At 41.1% G+C, this 25700-nt stretch overlaps 2 protein-coding genes across 2 annotated transcripts; both read right to left on the bottom strand.

Moving 5' to 3' along the window:
* Nucleotides 1-7547: 7547 nt before the first annotated feature.
* LOC117057739 (olfactory receptor 14A16-like) lies at nucleotides 7548-8501 on the bottom strand. The gene has a single exon (XM_033168580.1). It carries the CDS (start codon nucleotides 8499-8501, stop codon nucleotides 7548-7550), a length of 954 nt encoding a protein of 317 aa, XP_033024471.1.
* An 8558-nt stretch (nucleotides 8502-17059) lies between these two features.
* On the bottom strand, nucleotides 17060-17995 carry LOC117057740 (olfactory receptor 14A16-like). Its single transcript, XM_033168581.1, has one exon. The coding sequence runs from the start codon at nucleotides 17993-17995 to the stop codon at nucleotides 17060-17062; it is 936 nt and encodes a 311-aa protein (XP_033024472.1).
* Nucleotides 17996-25700: the final 7705 nt, after the last annotated feature.

The following is a 25700-nucleotide window of genomic DNA, read 5'->3' on the forward strand; positions in this document are numbered from 1 at the left end:
AAAAAGCGACACTTTTTAGCGTATTGGCTGATTACAAAGTTACTGGCAAGGTCCCTCTAGCGGTAACTACTGACATTTACTTGTTTTCTTTGCCTCTCTGGGAGCTATTTGGGAGCTATTGGAAATCATAGAGCCTGGAATTATCAGCAGCTGTGTGACCTTGAGCTGGACTATTGTGTTATGGATGATGACAAAACAACACCAGCACAGGCTGTGAGACCAAAAAGAGACCAAAGGAAAGGCTCTATGAAATCAATTGATGAACAAATACTGGCTCAATTGGCAGTTTTGACAGCAAGTGTCAACGCTAACACCGAGACATTGAAGCAGAACTCACAGAATGTTAGAGAGAACACTGAAAGTCTTGACAGATTGGGGAAAGAAGTTGGTCTGATGAAAGGTGAGATTAAACAGACACAAGAACAACTGACAGAAGTGCAAGTACATGTAAATACTCTAGAAAATGTTAAATTGAAAGAGGTGGAAAGACAACAGGAAAGTCTTCAGATCTTGATTGCTATGTTAGAACTCCGGGACAGAGAGGCCAACCTGAGAATAAGAGGATTACCAGAATTGGAGAAAGAAGACCTAAATACTTTTTTAATTAAGCAATTTGCAGAATTTTGGGACTTGGACGAGGGGGAGTTGGGAGATACAGTAGTCAAGGCATACAGATTTGGAGGCAAAAGCAAGAAGAGAAAAACAGTGAATGACTGCATGATTGTTTTTCGGAATAGGCAAGAAAGAGTTAAGATTTTGGCTTTGCACTATGCCAAGAATTTGGAAATCGAAAAGCATCCGATAATACTATTTAAAGACATTCCACAACTCCTCCTCGACCTCAGGAGAAGATATATCGACGTAACCTCAGCACTTAAGAAGAAAGGAATCTTTTTCCGCTGGGAATTTCCACAAGGCCTCTCTTTTACGTACATAGATCGGAAGGTGAGAATAAGATCGGTTGAGGACAAACAAAAATTCCTTGACACGTATCCAGAGGATTTTGACGAGAGGAAGCAACAGGAACAACAGCTGGCAAGACTGGGAACAACACCATCAGGAGCATCACCCAAGACTGGACAAGACAAGGAGGACCTGTTGGGATCTACAGCACCAATACCAATAGAAGATTAAAGATGGCGTTGAAACTTTTGACATGGAATGTGAGAGGTTTAAATTTGAAGGCTAAGAGGAACCAGGTGAATCATATATTGATTAAACAGAATTTGGATGTAATCTGCCTAGGGGAGACACATGTAATAAGAACACATAGAAGAGTGTTGCAAAACAAAAGATTAGGACAAGAATTTTTTTCATCAGATAGAGTCAAAAAGAGAGGAGTGGTGATATACACTAAGGAGAAGTACAATCCAAAAATACTTTTTAAAGACAATGAAGGAAGATATGTTGCAATAGAAATAAATGTGCAAGGAGAAAAACTTTTAATACTGGGAATTTACACACCAAATGACACAAGAGTGGACTTCTACAAAAAAATCCATGACATCTTATTAGACTATATGGATTACAAAATAGTCTGCATGGAAGACTTGAATGGAGTTGTCTCCACATTAATGGATAGGTCACAAAGGACTAAGTTCTCCAATGAAGGAAGACTGCCTAAGACATTTTTTGATATGGTGGACAACCTGGACTTAATAGACAGCAAAATCCTCTGGAAAGGGAGTCAACTTTCTTTTCAGAGGCAATATTGGCATGGAGCAGACAGGACTATATATGGATTACAAAAGATTTGGCACCAAGAATTGTAAAAGTACAGATTGATCCAAAAATTTGTTCGGATCACAATGCAGTACAATTGGAACTGAGACTGACTCCTCAAGGTTCGTTCAGATGGAGGATGAATGATACACTATTAAGAAATGAGAAAATCATTGAGAATTTCCCCAAAACCCTGAAAGACTATTTTGAAATCAATCTAAACACAACAATGGAAAAAAGGGTGATTTGGGATGCAGGCAAAGCTGTAATGGGAGGTTTTTTGATTCATCAAAATGCAATTAGAAGGAAAGAGCAAAATGCAAAAAAGAAGAAATTCTGACAAAAATTAAAGAAAAGGAGAAAAAATTGAGGTGCAAGCCAAAGGACCAACAGATACAAAAAGAAATAAAAGTATTACAGACACAGTTTTCTAATTTGATAAATCAGGAAACTGAATGGAAAATAAAAACAATGAAACAAAAAACCTTTGAATCTGCAAATAAGTGTGGAACGTTACTGGCTTGGCAATTGAAAAAACGTCAGAAACAAAATACTATTATTAACTTAATTGAAGAAGGAAAGAACATTGAGAACCTAAAGGAGATCAGAAAATGTTTTCAGAAATTCTATAAACAATTCTACAAAGAAGAAAAACAGGATAATGACATAATCCAACAGTTTTTGGAGGAAAATGGACTGCGTAAAATACCGGAGGAGACTAAGATTACTCTCTTTTTTTAAAAAAACAAAAATTTATTGGTTTTCCACATCAAAAAAGAACAAATGCAACCAAACAAAACAACAACAAATAATAACAACATTTTTTTTAAAAAAACAAATATTACAAACAACATCGACTAAATAAAAGAAAACAAATACATACCTTACATACAGGAACACACCAACTGTTTTTTTATACTCTTGTTCCAAATCTTATTATGGGGACTTCCCCCGCCCTCTCTCCTGCGTTCAGTTCTGATTTACTTTAGTAACATTTCTAATTATTGCAACTATACATTCACTAACCTTCTTAGTCTTTATCTCAAAATCTTATATCATATTACTTCTAACCAAAAAAATATAACCTCATATTGCAAATTTTAGCTTCTTATAACCTTTTCTTTCTCTTAGTTCCATAAAACTGCTGCTCCTATTACTTCTAATTCATACCTTATAAAATATTAAACCAACACAATATCATAAAAAACCTAAGTATTTCTTCCTTCCAAATCCATTTTTACTCTCTGACGTCGGGGTACCGTGATAGGCCTTCCTGATTAATCATATATGTGCTTTCATCCTACCCCACTTCTTGCCATTTTCTCTCCTCCCATCACAGTCACCCACCAGGCTTCCCCCCAATCTTTTCCCAAACCATAGTCCAGAATGTCCTCTTTTCCTTGATATCCGAAAATCAAAGCATTGTCCCAAAACATTTTTGCAGGGCTCTTCAGAGCAAGTGATACATCACCACCAAGCATCTCCACTTCAGTCTTCCAATCAGATTGCAATTGTAGTTCCCAAAATTGTTGTTCCTGCTTTTCTGGGCTCCCACCCCAGAAAGCAGTTATAATGTCGCAATAATCAGACCTGGACCTCTCATGTCGACAGGACTTTTCTTCTTCTTGGAGTTGCTTATTCTCTGCCTCAGATGAACTCCCTGAACAGCGCTCACTAATTATTTCTTTAAGTTCTTTAAGTTCCTTAGCAAAGTTCCTAAAGGCAGTTCCAATCTCAGAAAATCTTTCCGTGACATTCTGTTGTGAAAGTTCTAATTCCAAAAAATAAATAAATCCTTTTGTCCTAAAGTCATTGCTAAGTCTGTAGGCATCATAAAAACGAAACCGAAAAGGGCAGAAGTAGGCAGGAAATAACAAAGTTCAGTACTTTTCCATCTTCAGATCTCAAATTACAGCCGCCATTTCCCCCTAATCAGAGTGCAAAATTTTTCCACTTTATAATCCACAGTCTCTCCGAAGAAATACCTCAAAAATCTCAGTCCACCCCTAAAAGGGGTCTTTTTATCCACCAAACTCAAAGTCAAGAAAACCTTGTATCAACCAAGAGTAGCAACAGCCAGATCCAATGTTACTGTTCTCCTGTCACCGGGGAGAGAAACGGACTTCCTCTTTGACGTTTCTCCCCAAAAGCCAATTAAACAAATTTTTACTTACAATTAAACCCCGTACTTACAGCTTACGGGTTTCTTCTTATTTTAATCCCAAATGAGAAAGAACGGGGCGCTCAAATGCCGGCGGCGGCCACCACTTCGTTATCCCCCGGTTGGGGACAGCCTCCACAGCCCCGCGCCGTTGCCCATTCACTCAGGACTCCCTCTTACGAGGGAATCCCGAGAATGGGACGTCACAAATGGGGCCTGCTGGAGAGCCCTGACCGCGGGACGCTCCTCCCGCGGCTTACCGGAGCCTGCTGCATGGTTGCGGGACTCCTGGCCCCCGGGGAAAACGGAGCTGTCTCGAAGCCGAGACAACTCCCGACCGCCGGCAATGGCGCCCTCGAGACTAAGATTACTCTCAATCACCCAATTACAAGGCAGGAGATAGAGGAAGCAATAAACCATATGCAATTGGGTAAGGCTCCAGGACCGGACGGACTCACAGCAAAATACTACAAAACTTTAAAAGACTGGATGATTCAACCGATGATAGAGGTTTGCAACAAAATATTACAGGGGGAAAGGGCACCGGAGTCGTGGAAAGAAGCTTACATTACTCTGATACCAAAACCAGATGCAGATAAAGCTCAAGTGAGAAATTACCGACCAATTTCCTTATTGAATGTGGATTATAAAATTTTTTCAAGTATATTGGCCGAAAGGTTGAAAGGAGTCTTGAAAGAGTATATTCACAATGATCAAGCAGGCTTTTTGCCTGGAAAGCACATGAATGGAAATATAAGAAATTTAGTGGATATACTTGAAAGACTAGATAAGAGAAGCAATACAAGAGCTATTTTGATGTTTGTTGATGCGGAGAAGGCCTTTGACAATATATCTTGGAACTTTATGAAACAAAACTTTCAGAAAATGGAGATGGGAAGTAATTTCATGAATGTAATCAACGCAATATACTTGGAACAAAGAGCAAAGATTATTGTTAACAATGTGGTATCAGAGGAAATAAGAATTGAAAAAGGAACAAGACAAGGGTGCCTGTTATCCCCACTACTATTCATAACGGTCCTGGAAGTCGTGTTAAATATGATAAGGAAGAAGGAAAACATTAAAGGAATAAGGGTGGGAGAGAGAGAGTATAAAGTAAGAGCTTTTGCAGATGATTTGGCTTTAACCTTACAAGACCCTGAAAATAGTGCAGTGAATGCACTAGAAACTATTCAACAATTTGGGCAAGTGGCAGGTTTCAAACTGAACAAAACAAAAACCAAAGTATTGACTAAGAATATGACAAGTGAGGAGTGTACAAGACTACAGACTCGTACTGGGCTTAGCTTTGTGAAGAAGGTAAAATATCTGGGCGTGAATATGACTGCTAAAAATCTAAATCTTCATAAGGACAATAATGAGAAAGTGTGGAATGAGATTAAGAGAGATTTAGAAATTTGGACTAGACTGAAGTTATCACTTTTAGGCAGAATTTCTGTGATAAAAATGAATGTGTTGCCAAAAATGTTATTTTTGTTTCAATAATTGCCAATCATTGATAAGATGGATTGTTTCAAAAGGTGGCAGAAAGATTTATCGAAATTTATCTGGCAGGGGAAGAAACCAAGAATCAAATATAAGATTTTAACTGATGCAAAAATAGAGGTGGATTCTCCTTGCCAGATTTAAGAATTTATTATGAAGCAGTTGCCTTTTGTTGGTTGAAAGAATGGTTTACCTTAGATAATGCTGATGTATTAGATTTGGAAGGCCATGACAATGTGTTTGGTTGGCGTGCATATTTGAACAAAGCACACAGTGGATTTAAAACGCATATAATTAGGAAATCTCTGTTCAAAGTTTGGCTGAAATATAAGGATTTATTAGAAAGAAAAACGCCCAGATGGTTATCACCGTTAGAAGCTAAAGCCCACAAAAGAGCAAATATGGATAGACAATGGCCTAAATACAAGGATATTTTGATACAAGAAGGAGAGAAATTTAAATTAAAACCATATGAACAACTGAAAGAGCATGTTACAGATTGGTTACAATACTATCAGATAAACGAGACATTCAAGTCAGATAGGAAAATTGGTTTTCAGATAGAAAAATCCAAGTTGGAGACTGAACTTATAGAACCTAGGAACAAAAATCTTTCCAGAATGTACAATCTGTTATTGGAGTGGCATACTCAAGACGAAATGGTAAAGTCAACAATGATTGAATGGGCAAAGGATGTGGGGCACAACATCATGTTGGAAGATTGGAAAAAGCATTCGAATACAAATATAAAGTTTTCAGCTTGTATTTTATTAAGAGAGAATATCATGAAGATGATGTACAGGTGGTACTTAACCCCTGTGAAATTGGTCAAAATATACCATGGTCAAAGTAACAAACAAGTCCCCAGAAACCAGATGCGTTTTCACACTTGCAGCCCAGCGCTTATTACCACTCGAGCAATACAGGTTTACTCTGTCACACCCCCTTCTCTGCTTCTGGATGACGCTGCTGTGGCCAGTGCAGGGTCCGTCCGCCACTGCCACCGCTGCAGCTTGGCCCCAGTAGTGACTGCCACAGCATTCCCTCACAGGGCACAGGGCACAGGGCGGCAAGGGCAGGGTAAGGGCTTTTAATACTGGGTAGCAGATTACAGCCTGATCTATTGCTTTCTTAGTAGATAGTACTATCTACTATAGTTAGATAGTAAAATTCTTCTTAAATTGCTGTTTTAGGGGTTGTTTTTCATTGTCTGGAACGGATTAATCCATTTTCCATTACTTTCTATGGGAAAGCAAGCCTTGGTTTAAGTACGCTTGGGTTTACGAATGGACTTCTGGAATGGATTAAGTTCGTAAACCAAGGCACCTCTGTATTAAGATATAACCAAAACGCAAGGAGATTATTATGCAGTAAATCAGAAGAGGAAGTTGAGTGAAGTCGCAGGGGGGAGTGTGGTATTTGGGTTTGTCTTTATATTTGAGATTATATTACTGTGATCAAGATACAAATGTAACAATCAATAAAAAGTAATAAAAAAAGAATTTGTAATGTAAATTGTGTATCACATCTATTTCAATTCATTCCACCAACACACTGATGGGTTTTAGTTTTTATTTACCCTAATCCATGTTCAAGAATCCATTACCCACACCCCCACATGCATATATAGCGGATGGAGAATCACAGATCCTTCTGTTCCTACCATTCCCACCTTGGCATTCCCAAAATGGTTTAACTTTCAACCGCCTCCCCAGGAAATCTGGATATTGCAGCTTTGTAAGGGGGACAGTTTTTACCCAACAACTATTTATTATTTGTATTGTTAATATACAGCACCCTTTGTCATACATTCACTACGTTTTATGATAAACTAGACTAGCATATCTTAAAGCAAATACAAGGTCTTCAACTTTAAGAGAGTCAGATTTGTAAGTAAAAGCACAAAAACATAATAAACAATCAAGATAGTTCTATGCAACACTATAGCAGCAGCAATATTGGCCCATAACTGAAGAAATAACAAATCGACATATTCTCTGTCACAAAATCTGTAAAAATGGCAAGAAGCCTTGTAATATGATAAATAGTTAATATTATTAAATTCTCTATTTCAAAGGTGAAAAAAGAAATTTCCTAAGTTCAACCTCAGATAAACATTAAGTGTTTTCATGGTCTCCAAAAAACTGGAAGTGATGAATCATGCAATGAGATGTTTCAGTTTTCTGGGTATTTTCCAAACTGCTAGTTGGATATCCTTGTTTCTGAGGCTATAAATAATGGGATTAAGAACTGGTGGCAAAACTGTATATAATACAGCAGCAACCAAGTCCACGGTGGGGGAAGAAAGTGCTTTTGGTCTCATGTATGAAAACACAGCGGTGGTGACGAATAAAGTAAAGACAGTCAGGTGAGGAGTGCAGGTAGAGAAAGCTTTATATCTGCCTCGGACTGATGGGATTCTCAGCACAGCAGAGAAGATGTAGCCATAGGAAGCAAAGATAAATGCAAAACAAAAAGAGTCAATAAAAAACCCAATGACAAAAATCAGAACCTGATTCATGTTTGTATCACTGCAAGAAATTTTTTGCAATTGAGGAATGTCACAAAAATATTGTCCAATGATATTGGTCTCACAGAAATTTAGCACGAAAGTAAAACTGGTTTCCAGTACTGCATGAATCAGGTTGCTTATCCAAGAAGCAGCTACCATTTGCATGCAGGCATTCCAATTCATGATTAAGGTATATTGTAGTGGGTGACAGATGGCCACAAAACGGTCATAAGCCATAACAGTGAGCAAAGCAAGCTCCCCACCAACAAATGTGACCACTAAGAAGACCTGTGTCACACATCCGGCAAAAGAAATCATGTTGTTGTTTGTCAATGAAATGGCAATGGATTTGGGTACAGTAGTGGAGATGGAGCAGACATCAAACAATGACAGGTTGATCAAAAAGAAGTACATTGGGCTGTGAAGGTGGTGGTCTAGGGCCACAGCTGTGAAGATGAGAGAATTTCCCACTAAGGCTGTTAAGTAAATAAAGAGAAACACTGAAGAATGCAAAATCTGCATATCACGGGTTTCGGAAAACCCCATGAGAAGGAACTCTGTTGGAGTAGATTGGTTAGCCATTTCTCTCATTTCCGTCATTCTGCAAATAGAAGTTAAATAGTTTTGAGTTAGTGGAGCTTATAAATTTTTGAACATTCTATTTTTTAAAAAAGATCATCTCAGATATTGTACTAGTTCACAACTAAACATCTATCCAAATCAAGAACCAAGTATGTACACTATCAATTGTTGATGTGTGCTTTCATCCTGATATGATATAAAGTCTATATGTGCACTCACATATTTTCAGCTAATATTATTTATCCTGGCTCAAAGACAACACAGAATGGGTGCATACACATACTTTCTAAACTATTTCCCACATGATGTAGATGGTGAAGTTTTTACAGAAATCTCCCAGTGTGCCACCACATGTACATAAATCATTTTTATGAAACATGTAACATTTGGAAGAGAGAGGGAGAGGAGAGGGAGAGGGAGAGACCACATTGAATTAGCTAAATAGGGTAAAGGAAACCACTATTGTCAGAAAAGCCATAGAATCTCAGAGTATCTGCCTACCATCATTGTTGCTTTTAACAGGAGAGAATCATGGGAGCACTTAACTCAATCCACTATCACATTTTTAGGGAAGCAAATGTGAGTTGTCCATATTCCAAGTGAAATATTTCCCTGTGCAGTTTTCCCAAGGTTTCTGTTGCCTTCTCCTACAGATAAAAGAAATGATTTAAAACAAAACAAAAACATGAATTCCACTTTATGATATTATGTTCATCTCAGCATTAAACCAACTGCTGCATGAGTCATTTCACAATCTTTTCAGAATTGAAATCTTGAGCATCCTTGAATCCCTTCTCTTTCTTTCAGATGATCAAGAAGAATTATATTCACACATGTTTCTCTCAGATGATTAGAGTGCCAAAGTGCTTGATGGTAATATTTATCTGAAGGCACATGGGTTGCCAGGAGGAGGTGAAGGAGGTGATATCATCCTCCTTTTCTGTGCTATTTCAGGGTCTCTCTTGGGAGAACATACCAGTCCCACGATGCTGTGCAAAACAAATGTTGTCCATTTCCCTATTAGTTCTTTGAATATGCACAAGAATATAAGCGCCTGTTGGATTAGTCCAGAAAGCGAAGGACACAAAGGGAGCTGAGGTGGAGAAAGACTCCAGCTAGCCAGCCCAGTTCTGCCTCAGTTGCTCCAGAATATATGTGAAAAGCAATACGACCAGGAGAAGAGTGATATCGCATCAGAGTATTTCCCCCCATTCCTTGTATGCTAAGGTTGTCTCATTCATTCATTTCTACCACTGAAATGTAAACAATGTGTAAAGGAAAAGAAGTGGCAATGTTTCACGGACAACAGAAATCCAAAACACGCAAACCAATATAATATCAACATGTTACATTCCCCAGTTCAGGGATTTAATTGTTCTCACATATGGAAACAAAGATTCCATTGCAAAATCTCTTGAGAATCTTTGCTCCAGGGAAATTTGTGCTCTCCCCATTTTGGTGCTATTTGAATTAATTCATATTTGCTGAAGGATGCCCCTTGAGGCACAATATTGTACAGTGGTACTTCTCGTTACGTACTTAATTCGTTCTGGAGGTCTGTTCTTAACCTGAAACTGTTCTTAAGCTGAAGCACCACTTTAGCTAATGGGACTACACACTGCCGCTGCACCGCCAGAGCATGATGTCTGTTCTTATCCTAAAGCAAAGTTCTTAACCTGAAGCATTATTTCTGGGTTAGCAGAGTCTGTAACCTGAAGTGTCTGTAACCTGAGGTACCACTGTACAAAGAAGATGAAAAAGGCTCCAAAAATTAATTGACTTCTAGTATGCAAGGATACTTTTTCATTTTTTTCTTGTAGTGCATACCTAAATTTCAGATAACATCAAAACTATTTCTATTGTCCTCTCCCCCCACCTCATCTGTTTGCAACACTGGCAAATTCATTCTGATCATGAACATCTACTTTGAGCTTCCATAGGTGTTCAGCTTAAGGAGCTTAGGTTCCTCTTCATATGAAGTGTGCTCTTCCATCATGTGCATTAGAGCTTATGTATGAAGGTTGGGGAATTGGGTGCACCCAATGGCAGTAGCAGACATTATGGTAGTGCCGTGGGTCTCTATTGACCTCCACTCAGTTGCATCATTGCTGCTTAGCAGGAGCTAAGAAGTCTTCACCTGAAAGGCTTTCTTTAGTTGTGGCATTCTGTTGCGTGTTGAGGTCCCCAGACCACCCCTCAAATAATTCACACTTCGGACATGAATTTAAGTTTAAGGTTTTTGACATTAATTTGGCCACAACTTTATTCAAATACAAATTACGTGAGTGGTTGCTTAGGCATTGGTTCGGACTATCTGTCACTCTAGGGACAGAACTGACATTTGTCAGTAAGGGGAAAACCCTATTTGGGGAGAGAATTGGAGCCAGGGGTCTGGTCCTCGCTTCTCCCCAAATGTTCCCAGGGGCTCTTGCGTGGCCCTGGCCCCTGACCGGGGGATACGGACAAAAGCATAGCGAGCCCCTGGATTCCTTTAACGGAATTCCCCACGCAGCAGCAGCATTGGAGGGGCAGCCACCGTCAATTCTGACCCCTCCACCAACCAAAATAAACCAATGCCTAACCGCCAACCTTACAAAGTTGTGACTAATTCCTACGCAGTAGGCGAAAACCAGATGGCACCAGGCAATCAGCCAAATGGAAAAATTCCTACCAGGCCCCTGCCCCAAAAGCAGACGACCCCATGACAGGCATAGCAAGGCCTAGTAAAAGGGAGGGAGGGAGGGAGATCCGATGCATGCAGCGAAGAGGGGAAATGAGCAGCGTGCTAGACAATATATAGACCCTGGCCTGTCAATCAACAAATTGCTACATACAAATCTCCCCAGCTACACCCTGGACCCAATTACAAGAGACCATCTATCCTAACCCGCCCAGCAACAGAGGGGTGTCTTACTGGCCCCCACCACAACACGTGCTCTCCAGGAAAGAGAACACGCTTTCTCTCTTGGAAACTCTCACAGCCAAACTGATAATAATTTAAATTAAAAGATCGGATGATTGACAGGTACATGGCCTGCTCAAACTTAGACATCAACCAGTAGCGGACAGCATAGTGGGGTGCTGGCATACACCTGAGCTCTGCTCACTCACACTGCTGCTTACGAAGGATAATCCAGTAATGGCCAGTTCTGCTAGGAACTCAAAAGGAAGTTATCTTCAGGTTTCCATTTAATCCCAGCTGCGTGTCAAGACCCCGGCGCACCCCCAAGGATAAATAAATACACACTGACACAGGATTTTAGTTTAAGGTTAATGGGCAAAAATTTAGGCCAAAACTTTTTTGATTACAGCAGTGTGAGTGGTATTGGCTTAGTCATTGGCAATAACTATAGCTGATTCCTGCCCACCTTGCTGGATGTCTGGAAGGGTAAAAAACCAAACGAAGGAGCTCCGTCGATGGCAACCAACTGATGCTCACCCCGGGGTTCCTGCTGGGTCCTGGCAGCAAGCAGACTTCGGACGATATCCAGACCCGCAGTTTCCTTTGCTGGAATACCCTTGTACCTTGGAGGGGCAGGTACCTTCTTCTGCCACATCACAATAAGCCAATGCCTAACCACCACACGAGCCCCGCACTCGCTGCCAATACCCTCACACCTGTAACCAATCCCTCAAACCTCTAACAATCTTGTCCATCCACACATCATTTCCTCCATCGGAAAGGTGCACACCATCAGTCCGAAACAGGGCTCCATCACTGAAGGTAATACCTGGCTGGCGTAACACTCTGCCACCCAGCGTCAACACCTTGTTTGACACCTCAGGGTCAACATGCTTCCTGGTTCTGTTGGTGGCAGCTGGGCATGAACTTTTGTGCCAAACCTGACACACCAGGAACTGCGACCAAAATATTGTGGTATCTGGGAGTGCTGCCACCAGCTCCTCCAAGTCCTTCTTAATGCAAGTCCTCAAGTCCATGCCCTTCAGCAATGGCAAGTCATTTTCACCCAGCTGCACAACCAACGCAGAAGGCGGGCTCCAAGTGGCCACCTGAGCCTTCACCAGTGGTAAAAATTCTTTTCAGCACATCCTGCGTCTGGACACCCCGGAAACCTTGACTTGAGCAAGTAGGCCGAGCTGGCGCCCCAAGCCAGACTCCACTGCTCGCACGCCGGCCCAGTGCACAATCCTGTGATCCGTGATCCACACGTGCAACTCTATCAGCACTGAAACAAAGGAAAAGACAAAACATGTTAGGAGGTGGACAACATGCTACTTGCTTTTACGGATGTATCTCTTATAGGCATTGGACCTCCACTGGCTCAAGTTTTTTATCCTGTCCACTGAAAGGCCCCAATGAACTGCCATTGTAGTGGCACCAATCCTGAAAGAATGGGCAGCAAATTCCAATGCTGGCAAACCACAGGTCACGATAGCCTTCCACATAACTCTAGTGAATTGATGCCTTGCTAAAGGGTTTCCATCCTCATGAATCAAGAATGGGAAAACCCCCGGAGGCCTAATATGTAAATACCTCCTGGTGTCTTTTACAGGGCAGTGACTGCCATGCTCCATTGCAGGCAACTTAAGCAGGACCCCCTTACCCCTTTGGTCCACTTGTGACTGACTAATCCGGACCAGCAATTCTGCCTCTCCCTGTTGCGCTGGCAAAAAGAACGACATGACGAGCAGGATGGTTTTAACGGGAAGGCAACCACGAGCAGCGCCCGTGGGCTCCCTTTTATTGATCATTTTACATAGTAGTTAAAGATTAACCTTCAGGCACAGTCTCACGAACCAAAAAAAGAAAAACCCCACCCAAAGTGGAACACTCACACCATATATGGTAATGCTCCTGCCCTGGGCTCCTTAGGTGGCACCCCCAGACTCCTCCCATGACATCTCCATTGTGTATGTGCTCTTCCTCATGCCTCTTCCTCATGCCTCTCCCTCATGCTTGTGATTCTCCAGTACTTTTCCAGCCACCCTGGCACTATTACAACCATCCTCTTTGTTCTCCTTCCCTGCCAAAACACATGTTTCCCAACCTGGTGCCCCCATCAGTGTGGCTTGCCAGCGCTGTTATTCTAACCTTTGCCAACCTTTGCAGAATTGGCGTAGCTTGCCAGCACCAATCAGACCACAATCCCCACATCTCCCAAAAATATGTCCTCTAAGTGCAGACCCCTAGGAACTTCCCCATGGACCTCCTCAAAAAAACCCTGACTCACTCTGAATGCTCCAAAAATTGTGATAGAGTAAGCGGCAGATAACAACCGTGCCTCACACCAGGACCAGCAAACAGATCTTAGTTTTTTTGTGAATTTTACATAATAGGTGAAAGGTGCAGGTCTGAGGCCAACACCACAAGATGGTTGAAGTCTATGCCAGCCCTCCAGAGCCTACCGGAGCACAAATACTGAAAACGGATCAAGGGCAAACAGGGATTTGCTGAAAAAATAAATGGCAGCAGACTGGATTTTAAGAGCCTTAGCTGCACGCTGAAGCTGATATAAATGTGCCATGTATTGCAAAACCTAATCTGTAGAAGGGGGTTGATCCGCAGCAATAGATAAATTCTGCATGCGCAACACTATAAAATCAGCCCAGGCTTTCTTATAAGATCTAAATGTGGAGGGGAACAAGGAAGTGACCACTCCCTGCATAACTATGCACTTCCAAGGCGCCATAGGTACACCAGAAAAGGCTCTGGCAACTGCTGTGCGTCCAGTGCCAAAGATCTGAAGCGGTCCATCTCAAAGCGAGACAGCGAAGCCTGGTGAATCCCCAGACACGTGCCACTGCCTTTTATATGCCCCCGCGATCACACCACCGATCTCTGATTGGTCAATAGGCCATGGTGTGATCGTGGGGCCATCGCGTGGGCTGGGCTCAATCTCCCACCCCCACAAGGATAGTGAGGGGACTACAACTTGGGCCTGCATGCAAGGCAGACCCTCAGTTAGGAGGATCCCATTTATCTAGCAATAAGCCAAAATGAATTCAGTCGAGCTTATTTTGAGCAAACATTATTTGGACTGCAGAAAAAAAGTGATCAGATCAGATTAATTTTATTTGTATCAAATCATCAGATTACCACACATCATTACACACAGACACACAGACACACAAATATTCCAAAACATTTATTGGCATTGACAAATGTATTTTCAAGGGGAAAAAATCTTTTTGACTTCCCACCCCTCCATTTCATGATTTTTTTAATTAACTTTTTTAAAAAATACATATGTCTTTATTCTCTGAACTTCACTATCATTTGATCTTTCAGTAATCCAATCCTGTCTGCAACTTCATGTATGGGTGATACTTTGAAAGATAATCCATGATTGGCCTCCATTCCTCCTTATGCACTTCCTCATTATGTCCTCTTAGTTTGGTAGTTAATTTTTGCCATTTCAGCATAGTCTATCAGTTTCATAAACCAATTCTCCTTCCTTGGTAATCCTCCTTCTTTCCACTTCTGTGCATATAAAGTTGTAGCTGCTGTTGTTGCATTTAAAAATAAATTGGTCAGTGTTTTTTTGTTTTGTTTTTTGTTTTTTGTTTAGGACTTCCATTCCTGTTATTCCTAGCAAAAAGGCTTCAGGTTTTTTGTGGGTTTTTTTTTAAAGAATTATCACTTTAAACATCATTTTCAATTCATTATATATCATTTCCCAAAAACCCTTTGGCTTTTTATCAGGACCACCATATGTGATAAGATGACCCTTTCTCCTGTTGGCATTTCCAGCACATATTTTGGAGCATTTTAATACATTTTTGCTAACTTATTACGGTTCTAAGGACCATCTATACATTATTTTCATATAACATGCACTAAATTTCTGAGAGGCAGTGAAGGATAGGCGTGCCTGGCGTGCTCTGGTCCATGGGGTCACGAAGAGTCGGACACGACTGAACGACTGAACAACAAATTTCAGATATGCTTTCCAAAGTTTCTCCCATGTGGTCATTGCTCGCCAGGTTTTGATTTTATACCACAGCAAGGAAAATATGTCTATAAACTCCTGATTGAGGATGTACTCACATTTTTTTTGTGTGTGCAAGCGAATCCCAGGGGCTGATCCATATGTTTAAAATTAGACTCTGTAATGTGCCTCCCTGGAGTCTAAACCCTCCTCACCACCAGGGGCTATGACACCATTGTCATGCTGTGTCTCTTTTTTCTACTTTTCCAGACCCATTTTGGGAGACCAGGCAATTTAGCCATTGTGCCCCTGTACCCCTTAATCTGGTCCTCATAGTCCATGTCTGAGTAGTCAGACCTACCCAAGGAATCTGATGAAATCTGACGAGTCCTGTCTGGTTTTATGTCCTCTTCTCTTGGTTCTGTGAGGTCTTTTTCTCTTGCTCTGAGAACTATGCAGTTGAGGGCTCAAAGAATTGCCAGATAGGTTAGAGGTGGAAGGAGACATACAACTGCCCTGAGCCATCCATGAACAGCGGTAGGGAGACCGTGATCTCACTGTGCGTGCCTCAACCCGCTCTTGATGCTTTCACAGGCGGGAAATAGTTCTGTCCCTACTGTCCCTAGAGACTGAGAGGGAGGAAGATTCACTTGAATAAGAGTAATGTTTGAAGCAATGTGGAGGCCAGCTGTGCTGCCACGCACCGCTCCAGGGAAGAAACAGCCCAGAAAAGGCCCCTTGGCTTGGCTCGGAATTAATAGTACACTAATTAAACATTGACCACCTAGCTAATTAACGACTCTCTTTAAATAATTCATTAACGAGCCACATACCCATAATCAAGGGTATATGACACACAGGGCTTTCTGGAATAAAGAGCTGCAACAAAGTGGCTAAAGTAAAGCACTGTGGGCACTTTAAGGCTGCTAAGCTTAGCTCTCTGGGAAGAAGGGTGGCTCATACTTGCCTCAGACACATGGGCCAATGACCCCCTCAAAATGGCGTTGGCGTGAGAATGGGATATTGACACAGAAAGGGAAGGATGTTGGACACACTTCTTCACCCCAAAAAACTGCCCCGGGAAGGAAGAAGGCGGCAACAGCCGTGGCCAAGTGAGGATCACAGTTAAAATACTCAAAAAGGCTGCATCGCTCTGGCATGGCAGGATCCCTCAATGAGGCCTCCAGATGGTTGAAGCTGGCTAGGAAGGCAGTGGCAGTGGCCCGAAAATGGGTTCTCCTAGCTGGCACTCCAAAGGACTGATGCCTCCACAGGTGGGATAAAGATCGTGAAGGGATCTTGATCCAAAGCTCCTGATGCTCTGGGCCAACTGTGCTGCCAGAGTCAGCTCTGGACCCTTTTATGATTCGGCTGCAGGCAGCTGCAGATAAGTGGAATGTGAATTGGGTTTTGTGGGAACCCATTTTTTGGGAACTCCTGGCGGCCAGGAGAACCGAGCAACGGTTGGCAGAACAGCGGCATCTCTATGCTTTGCCATAGGCCCAATACACCTCTTTTTATGAAGACGATTACTATTTTTAATAATAAATGAATTTTTATTCGCTATTTACCCGAGAACATTCTGAACAAAAGCAGATGGGCTGGAATAGGGAGCATCACTAAAAAGTGGTCACTAGAAATTTTCACAAAAAAAATTGTGATATGTGCGAGACACAACTTGAGCACTCATGCTAGGAGACTTCTAATTCTTTTTGGTATTTTCAGCACGGCCTCTTGGATGTCTTTGTTCCTAAAACTATAAATAATGGGATTCAGAAGTGGTGGCAAAACATTATACAATACAGCAGAGAGCAAATCGATCGTTGTAGAAGAAAGGGCTTCAGGTCTCATGTATGAAAACACAGCTGTGCTCATAAATAAAGAAAAGACAGTCAGGTGGGGGATGCAGGTAGAGAAAGCTTTATATCTTCCTTGAACAGAAGGGATTCTCAGCACAGCAGAGAAGATGCAGCCATAGGAAACAAAGATGAACCCTCCACAAAATGAAGCTACTATAATCCCAATGGCAAAAATTAAAATTTGGTTAACCTTTGTGTCAGTACAAGAAATCTTTAGCAACAGAGGGACATCACAGAAATACTGCCCAATAATATTGGACCCACAGAAATTTAGCCTGAAAGTGATAATGGTATTTAATGAGGAATTAATTAGGCTACTTATCCAGGAAGCAGCTGCCATTTGGATGCAGGCATCCCAGTTCATGATTAGCTCATACTGCAGAGGATGGCAGATTGCAACATAGCGATCATAAGCCATGATAGTGAGCAAGGCAAGCTCAGAACCTGCAAAAGTCAAAACTAAGAAAACCTGTGTGACACAGCCAGCAAAAGAAATCCTTTTATCATCTGACAAAGAAGCAGCTATGGATTTGGGGATAGTGGTTGAGATGTAGCAAATGTCTGATAATGATAGGTTGACCAGAAAGAAGTACATAGGAGTATGCAGTCTGTAGTTCAGGGCAACAGCAACGATGATGAGGAAATTCCCCGCTAAGGCTATTAAATAAATGTAGAGAAATATCACAAAGTAAAACAATTGTTCTTCTCGGTCACTGGAAAACCCCATCAGAAGAAATTCTGTCACTGTAGACTGGTTGGCCATCTTAATTCTTTGAAGTGTTGCATAAAAAAATTACCAGAATAGTAGGTCTGTTATTGTGTTTTAGCAACACCAGCAGAGGGGTTTGTGGCACCTAAAATGAGAAAGGATTTAATGATAGTCTGCAGGTTGAGGCAACATTCAGGCAACTGTATGTGGGGTTGGTCCCCTTTCTCAATATAATGTAATGGGTGATGCCTGCAGTAGACATTCAACTGACACCATTGATTCTCCCCAGTACTCATAGAATTTTAGAGTTGGAAGGGAGCATGGGTAGCATCTCAGCAAAGACCCGTCTTGGTTTCATGTTGAATAAAGAATGAGAAAGCAGAATCAAATCCTAAATATAGCTCATAGGAGCAACCTTGTTATTCTATGTAAGATAAAATAAAATCCTCCCTGGAGTATGGTTACATAAAGGAACTTAACTATGGTGTTTTGGTGGTGTTGTTTTTTGCTAACCAGAATGCTTTTACTTTATTTTTTTAAAAAAATGCAAACCACACACCAACTAGCATTAATGAAATATCATGTGGCTTTGATGAGAGCTGAGGGTTTACCAGTATGTCCAATCACCAGAATTTTGAAAAAATCACATTATTATCTTCTCTTACCAATAAATATTATCTATTTTTATCATAGAATAATCATGTCTGCATTAATCGTACTGCTGTATTAAATATTTTGAGGTTTTTTCAGAACTGAAATATGAGCACCTTTCAAGCTTTAGCCTCCGCTGACAATGAACAAATGGGATATTTTATGACAATGAACAAATGGGATTACACTCACCTCTATTTGTGTCTGGAAGAAGGGCCAAAATTCTGAAGTGCGGTCTTTAGTAGTAGAAGATATAGATTTTATGACTAGGAGGAATAAATTGAGCCTCCCCGCTGTCTGTAGTGTTTCAGAGAGTCACTCCTTAGAGAATTTCATTAAATTTCTGTCGTGTTTCAGAGAATCACTCCTTGGAGAACCTCACCATAATGATTTGCAGGTCCTGATTTACACAACAAGGGGTGCAATTGTCTATATAATAATAAACTACTGTATATATTGTAGTGGTTAGAGTGTTGGACTAGGACTAGGGAATCCAGGTTCAAATTGCTACTCAGTGGTCAAGCACCAGTTTTATCAGGCTAAGCTACTTTACAGGGCTGTCATGAGGTTAAAATTGGGAAGGATGAACTTTGAACACCACCCTCTGTTCCTTGGAGGAAAGGTGGGGTATAACTGAAATAACATACATACATATGTATGGGGAGCAAACAATTTGGAACCGGTCTTTGATTTTAATCAGAAGCAACTGATTTGGTTAAAGAAACTCGGGCAGGATCCAAAGCAAAATGATATGCTATGCAATAGGATGTGGGTGTGTTACGTGTTCACACCTTGGCAGGAGATGAAGTAGGAATGGCTGAAGGACTCTAGCTGGAGTTCAGGTGGTTTGAGTAACAATACTGTTTTGGGTTTGGAGAGGTGGCTGCATGCCTGGGCCCCCTTCTAATCCCTGGACCTAGGAAATGTTAAAATCTAAGCAAGGATTCACATTCCTGGAATAAACAAAATAAAAAATAAAAATAAAAATAAAAATAAATATATCTGAAGAATATCTGGAGATATCTGAAGAAGTGTGCATGTACACGAAAGCTCATACCAAGAACAAACTTCATTGGTCTCTAAGGTGCTACTGGAAATAATTTTTATTTTATTTTATTTTATTTTGACCACGGCAGACCAACACGGCTACCTACCTGTAACTGATTCCTAGAATAGCTCAGCTAGCTTCCTGGTACAGTAATTAGCCAGTATGGTAACAAAAAGGGAGCGGCTCTCTGCCAGGCAGCAAATTGGTGGGGCCCCTCCTTCAACTTCCTGATACAGTGGTACCTCGGGTTAAGAATTAATCTGTTCTGGAGGTCTGTTCTTAACCTGAAACTGTTCTTAACCTGAGGTACCACTTTAGCAAATGGGGCCTCCCGCTACCGCCACGCTGCTGCTGCACGATTTCTGTTCTCGTCCTGAATATTTTTTTTTTAAACCGAGTGTTAGCAGACTCTTCTCTCCCAGAGTGCTCAAAACTGAATAATAGGTCCACAGAAATAACAAAGGCTGTCCTTTTCCGATTTAAATCCTCCCTTCTCTGCAGGCGTGAGAGGCAATGGGAGAGCTTGATAGATAGTATCTCAGCTTCCTCCTAGCAAGGCAGTAAAGGTTACAGTCTTTTTCGCTACTTTGTATGTGCTCAGCCAGTTCCAGAGATTATTTATGCCTTATTCCAGACCCCGTTTCTACCAGGCTGTTAGATTTCTAAGCACGACAGGAAAGACTCTGGCTTATCTTCACACCGGACTGTGATCAAGACCTTAGTACACTTAGTACACTTAATTTCAGAGTTATTATTGATAGCCTTCCAGATTCTTTCGTTCTTTCGTTCTGGGCTTTAATCTAGGCTAATAGTCTTGCCACATCCCATCCAAACAGTGGAAATTCAGCCGCTTAGGCGCCTCAGATTCAGGCTTTCTCACCTGGGGGAGGGATCACCGTTTAATGGCGCCCAGGAGCTCCTCTTTCCCAGTCCTCGACTCGGCTTCAGATGCTCCTTTTTCGCGCCACGACAACTCCTTGCAGGTCCAGAACACCCTCCTGAACCTTCTTGGGGGTCGTGAAGCCCTACAGCCCCCGTTTCACCCCGTTGGTGAGTGCGCGTTTGCAGAGCAGGCAAAACGCGCGTCTGAGATCAGCCTCGCGGTAAACCGGAAGTCGGTACCTCGGGTTAAGAATTAATTCGTTCTGGAGGTCTGTTCTTAACCTGAAACTGTTCTTAACCTGAGGTACCACTTTAGCAAATGGGGCCTCCCGCTACCGCCACGCTGCTGCTGCACGATTTCTGTTCTTGTCCTGAATATTTTTTTTTAACCCGAGTGTTAGCAGAGTCTGTAACCTGCAGCATCTGTAACCTGAAGCATCTGTAACCTGAGGTACCAATGTAGTTAGAAATACAATGGCAAGAGTTGAGGGTGGAGTAATGGGAGCTAGAAACTGGAAGAAGCAGGCTGGGAAGCTGGGAAGACAGAAAGATGCTTGATTTCTGTTTTTATTCAAAGCTGCAGCTATGCGAGAAGCAAGACCCTCTTGGGATGTTAATGCTGTGAACCCTGCAATGTAGGCTCAGGTTATATATGTGTGTTAATAAACCATATAGCCTAAAGGCCCCACAGTCTCTACTGCACCTCATTCCAAGGGAAAGACAAACCCTGGGTAAGCACCTGGAGCCTTTGAAATCTTACACGGCTCATAGATTGGGGTGGCATGAAGCAATACATTAAACAGCCATATGTTATTTCAAAGGTACAGAATACATATGCATTTTGGATAGCATTATAAGAACCTGAATTTTAAAAAACCAGCAAAGGAAACACAGTGAGTGCATAGTAAATGGGAGTCTCAACACATTTAAAGATTTTTTCTTTGTAGAATGGAATTCAATTTTAGTTTGCATCTTGCATTCCTTTTCAGAAGCAAAATAGGGCAAAACCTGGTGAAAATCAGATGATTGGCCGCTATGCCATTTACCTTACATCATTTTACTATTACATTTTATTTGATAATAGAGGCTAGAATTTCATCTCTTGTTGCCACCTTTTACTTCAGTATGCAAGATGTAGTTAGTATGCAAGATTTTGAAAAAGTTGGTGGTATGTCATAGAAAGGACTATGGCAGGCATTAGGAAATATCTACTTTCCCACTCTTCGAAAACAGCTTAGCTGATTTTCTAAATTGTATTAGCTCTTGGTTTGGTACTCAGGCGTATTCAAGATAGATTGCATAAAAATGGAGGTGAAAAATGAAAGCAAATGTAAAACTTGTGAAAAATCTGTACATTTGGTTGAGTATTATTACTTTTACCTTTAAATGAGTGAGGGTGCAGTTATTTCATTTTTTCATTTATTTGAAATAAATGCACAGACTCAGTGATAGGTCAAGTGCATCCTCTTTTTCTGCTGATCTTTTTTTTCTTTTTTAAATGAACAAAATCTTTGCATTTAAATTTCATCCATTTTGCACACTTTCTGTACACACTGCTCTTGTAAAAAACACATCTTTCAATTCTTGGCATTGAATGTTCCCTCCAAAGGTTAGTTTTGTACATAAAAATGTTTTGTGAGCATTTCTTGCAACTGGAAACCTCATTGCAGAAGCCATGAGAGGTACATGATCTGAGCAAGAGCTTCATTCTAATCTATCTATGTATGTTTATTAGATTATTTTTTTAGTCCACACTATAGCATATTCCCAGCAGAATTTACAGGAATTATAATTAAAAGCATAAAGTAAAATAAAAAAGCTCGGACAAGCTAATGGCAGTGACTCTAATAGAAGAAGCTATTGAATTTTATTAGCAATTTGGTTGGAAATGAGCAGTATATCTAGCTATAGTTTTAAATATGATAGAATATAATTCATTTTGTGTTTGTGGAAGCAATGAAGAACAGCAATCCTCCTACCTACACTACACTACAATAAGTGACTTTTGCTAAATTTGTGTGTTCTGATATCTTAGGAAATCAGTGACATTGGCTAACATTTAAAGCTTTTTACTTCCTCTACAATACATTCCACAAAACATAGAAAAATGAACACACAGCAGCTCATTGTTGTCCATACTTGTCTGCAGTGGATCTCTACGGATTTTGACAGAAGTATTTGTTCAACTTACCTGTACGTTACAGAGACTGAACTTGGGACTTTTTCCCATGCATTGTATGTGCTTTACTGGAGCAGAACAAAGGTATTATTGGCCATCGAGGCCACCTCAACCCAGTGATAGTGTTGAATCGGATGTGTGTGTGCGTGTGTGTGTGTGTGAAAATTACATTCCTCAATTTCTCCACAGATAAATACCATCTACTAGGGTTATCAAGGCAGTTTCAGTGCCATGACCAAACCTAAACCAAACTCAAATGGATACAACACAAGTGGATTAAAGCACTTTGTTGCCCAGGTTCGTCAACTGTGTATGTACATATTAATAAATACAACTTACATACAACTCCTTCAAACACCCCCATTCCTGTCTCCAAGGTTAACCAATAATAGTCAGTTCTGCTAGGAACTCAAAATGAACCAATCTTCATGCTTCAATTTCATCCCAATTATCTGGCAATAAACCAAAATGAATTCAGTAGAGTTTACTTCTGAGCAGACATAAAAAATAAAGTGGTTTAAATTAGAAGTCTTTTGGATGGACACAGCATTTTCTTTTTTTAAAGAACTACAAATGCACCACTCACAGGTATATACATAATTCATGTGATGGTAAAATAGCATGTTTGCAAAACAGTGATGGAGGAAGGGGCTTGTTTATGTGAGAAATTGAGGAGAGCGGATTGAATCTAATTGCTGATCAGAAAGAAGAGCACTTGTACAAAGATTTAGTTTACCTGTCCTGCCCTCTAACACTCTCCACCCAAAAGAAACCCAATTGAGTAGTTTGGGAGTTGGAATGGGTGAAACCATCAATTTCATTTTCTTTCACTTTCTCAATTTTGCAACGATAAGTTTAGTTCTCCATACTTCTGTCGGTTTGCACACACACCCCACACCCTCACACACACATTTGTATAGTCAGATTCCCAGTGCAAGCTTCTAATACATATGTTGCATGGATTTTTGCGTAATATACGTACTCTGCTAAATCCCAATAACCCAATGTAATTAATTTCTGCATGCTAGTTTGACTAATATATGAAGTGATATTTTTTCGTGAAATCTAAGTTTGGCCTCATTGAGGGGCAGTATTTCAATACAAGTAGGAAAATGAGAGTACCCCAAAACATTTTTTTAGGAAAAAAACCACTGATTATATGCATCTTATGCTCATTTTAACAAAGTCTAAGCTTTTAAACATGACATAGGCCAGAATTAAGGGACATCACACAAAAGTGGGCACTAGAAACCTGTGTAATAACTTGGAATGAGTGTGAGACACAGCTTACGCAAACATAATTGAAGACCTTTTACCTTTTTCAGTATTTACAGCACTGCCTCTTGGATGTCCTTGTTTCTGAAGCTATAGCTAATGGGATTCAGTAGTGGTGGCAAAACAGTATACAATACAGAAGGGAGCAAATCCATCATTGTAGAGGGAAACAACTTTAGTTCTCATGTATGAAAACACAGCTCTGCTAATAAATAAGGAAAATAGTCGGGTGGGGGTACAGGTAGAGAATGCTTTATATCTACCTTGAACAGATGGGATTGCATGTCGATATCCCGACCCCTCCCGTGAATAAAGACACAAGACACCATAGATAAGGTTAAAGTGGAGAATAAAAGGCCACAACTTTATTGGTTCTGGATGTTGAGCGGTATTGGCTTTAGGCATTGGATCTAACTAGACTATATCCGACTCCAGTACGTCGTGCTGGCAGTCCAGGAAGGGATAACCACTGTTGGGTGAGCCCTTGCTGCTGCACATCAGCTAAGGACTCACCCTGTGATCACCGATCTGGGGCGTGCCTTAGGCCCTCACCACCCACGGCTCCGGACACGGACACGCCCCCCGGACTCCTTTACGAAGTACCCTTCAGCACTTGGGGGGAGGTGTTGGCCCGTCCTCCCCCCCACCTCCTAACCTTCCTGACCTTATCCAATGCCTAACCGCCAATCGAGCCAAAACCTTTGGCCCAGGGAAGAGAGGGCGAGCTCTGGCTGCGGACCCACTTAAGTGCAGTGGGCACGCCCTAGCCGGCTGCGCCGGTTGGCCAGCCGGCTGGGCACCGCACCCAGAGCTCCCCCAATAGCGCCAGGGGATGCAAGCATCCCCTGTGCACGTGGAGGGCTCGTGCTCCACTGCAACCCCCCTCCTTTTCTAAGGGGAGGAAGGGGCTTTCTCATCACAGCACAGAAGATGTAGCCATAGCAAACAAAGAAGAACCCTCCACAAAATGAGTCTACTCAGGAATACTGCACCAAGAATCCTAGGTAAAAAAACCCATCACAATTTGCACCTAAACCTCAAGCCAACATAAAGCAACCAAAGTGAACTTGTATCTGTATGTTTGTGTATTATACGGACTCAAAACAACTATAGATATTACTACTGATAAACACATTCTGAGTCTCATTGAACAGAACTGAAATAGCTATTTTAAAAAAGAAATACCAATAAAATGCATCATGCACCATTCCTACATGCATGACCTAGTCAGTATGGTGCTAGAATAACACAGCTCTGAAAAAATGAAGGAGGAGGGGCCACAGTTATGTGAGAAACTGAGGACAGAGTAATGGATCCAAACATGGTTCAGAGACCTCATAACTTGTACCAAGACTTATTCTACCCTTCCACCTACTTAACACCCCCACTTGGAAAAGACCCAATCAAGCAGGCTGGGAGTAGCAAAGGGGAATGTGTCAATTTCATTTCATTTCAGTTTTTTAGCATTCGATCTAGTTCCTCACATTTGCACATTGACATACTTTTTGTGTGTGTTTGTGTGTGTAAAGTACTAATGAAAACTCATCAGGCATTTTGTGTGAAACTTTCCTAAAATAAACATTTTATATGTAAATCTGCCCAAAATACTTATATTTGCAGAGCACTATTAAATACAAAATGCATGTTTATGCTATTTTCACTGACATTTGCATTGTTATGCAATGCACTGGAAATGTGATGTGTATGAGACACAATGCAATCAA

Source organism: Lacerta agilis, chromosome 14, assembly GCF_009819535.1.
Source record: "Lacerta agilis isolate rLacAgi1 chromosome 14, rLacAgi1.pri, whole genome shotgun sequence".
NCBI classification, from domain to species: domain Eukaryota; kingdom Metazoa; phylum Chordata; class Lepidosauria; order Squamata; family Lacertidae; genus Lacerta; species Lacerta agilis.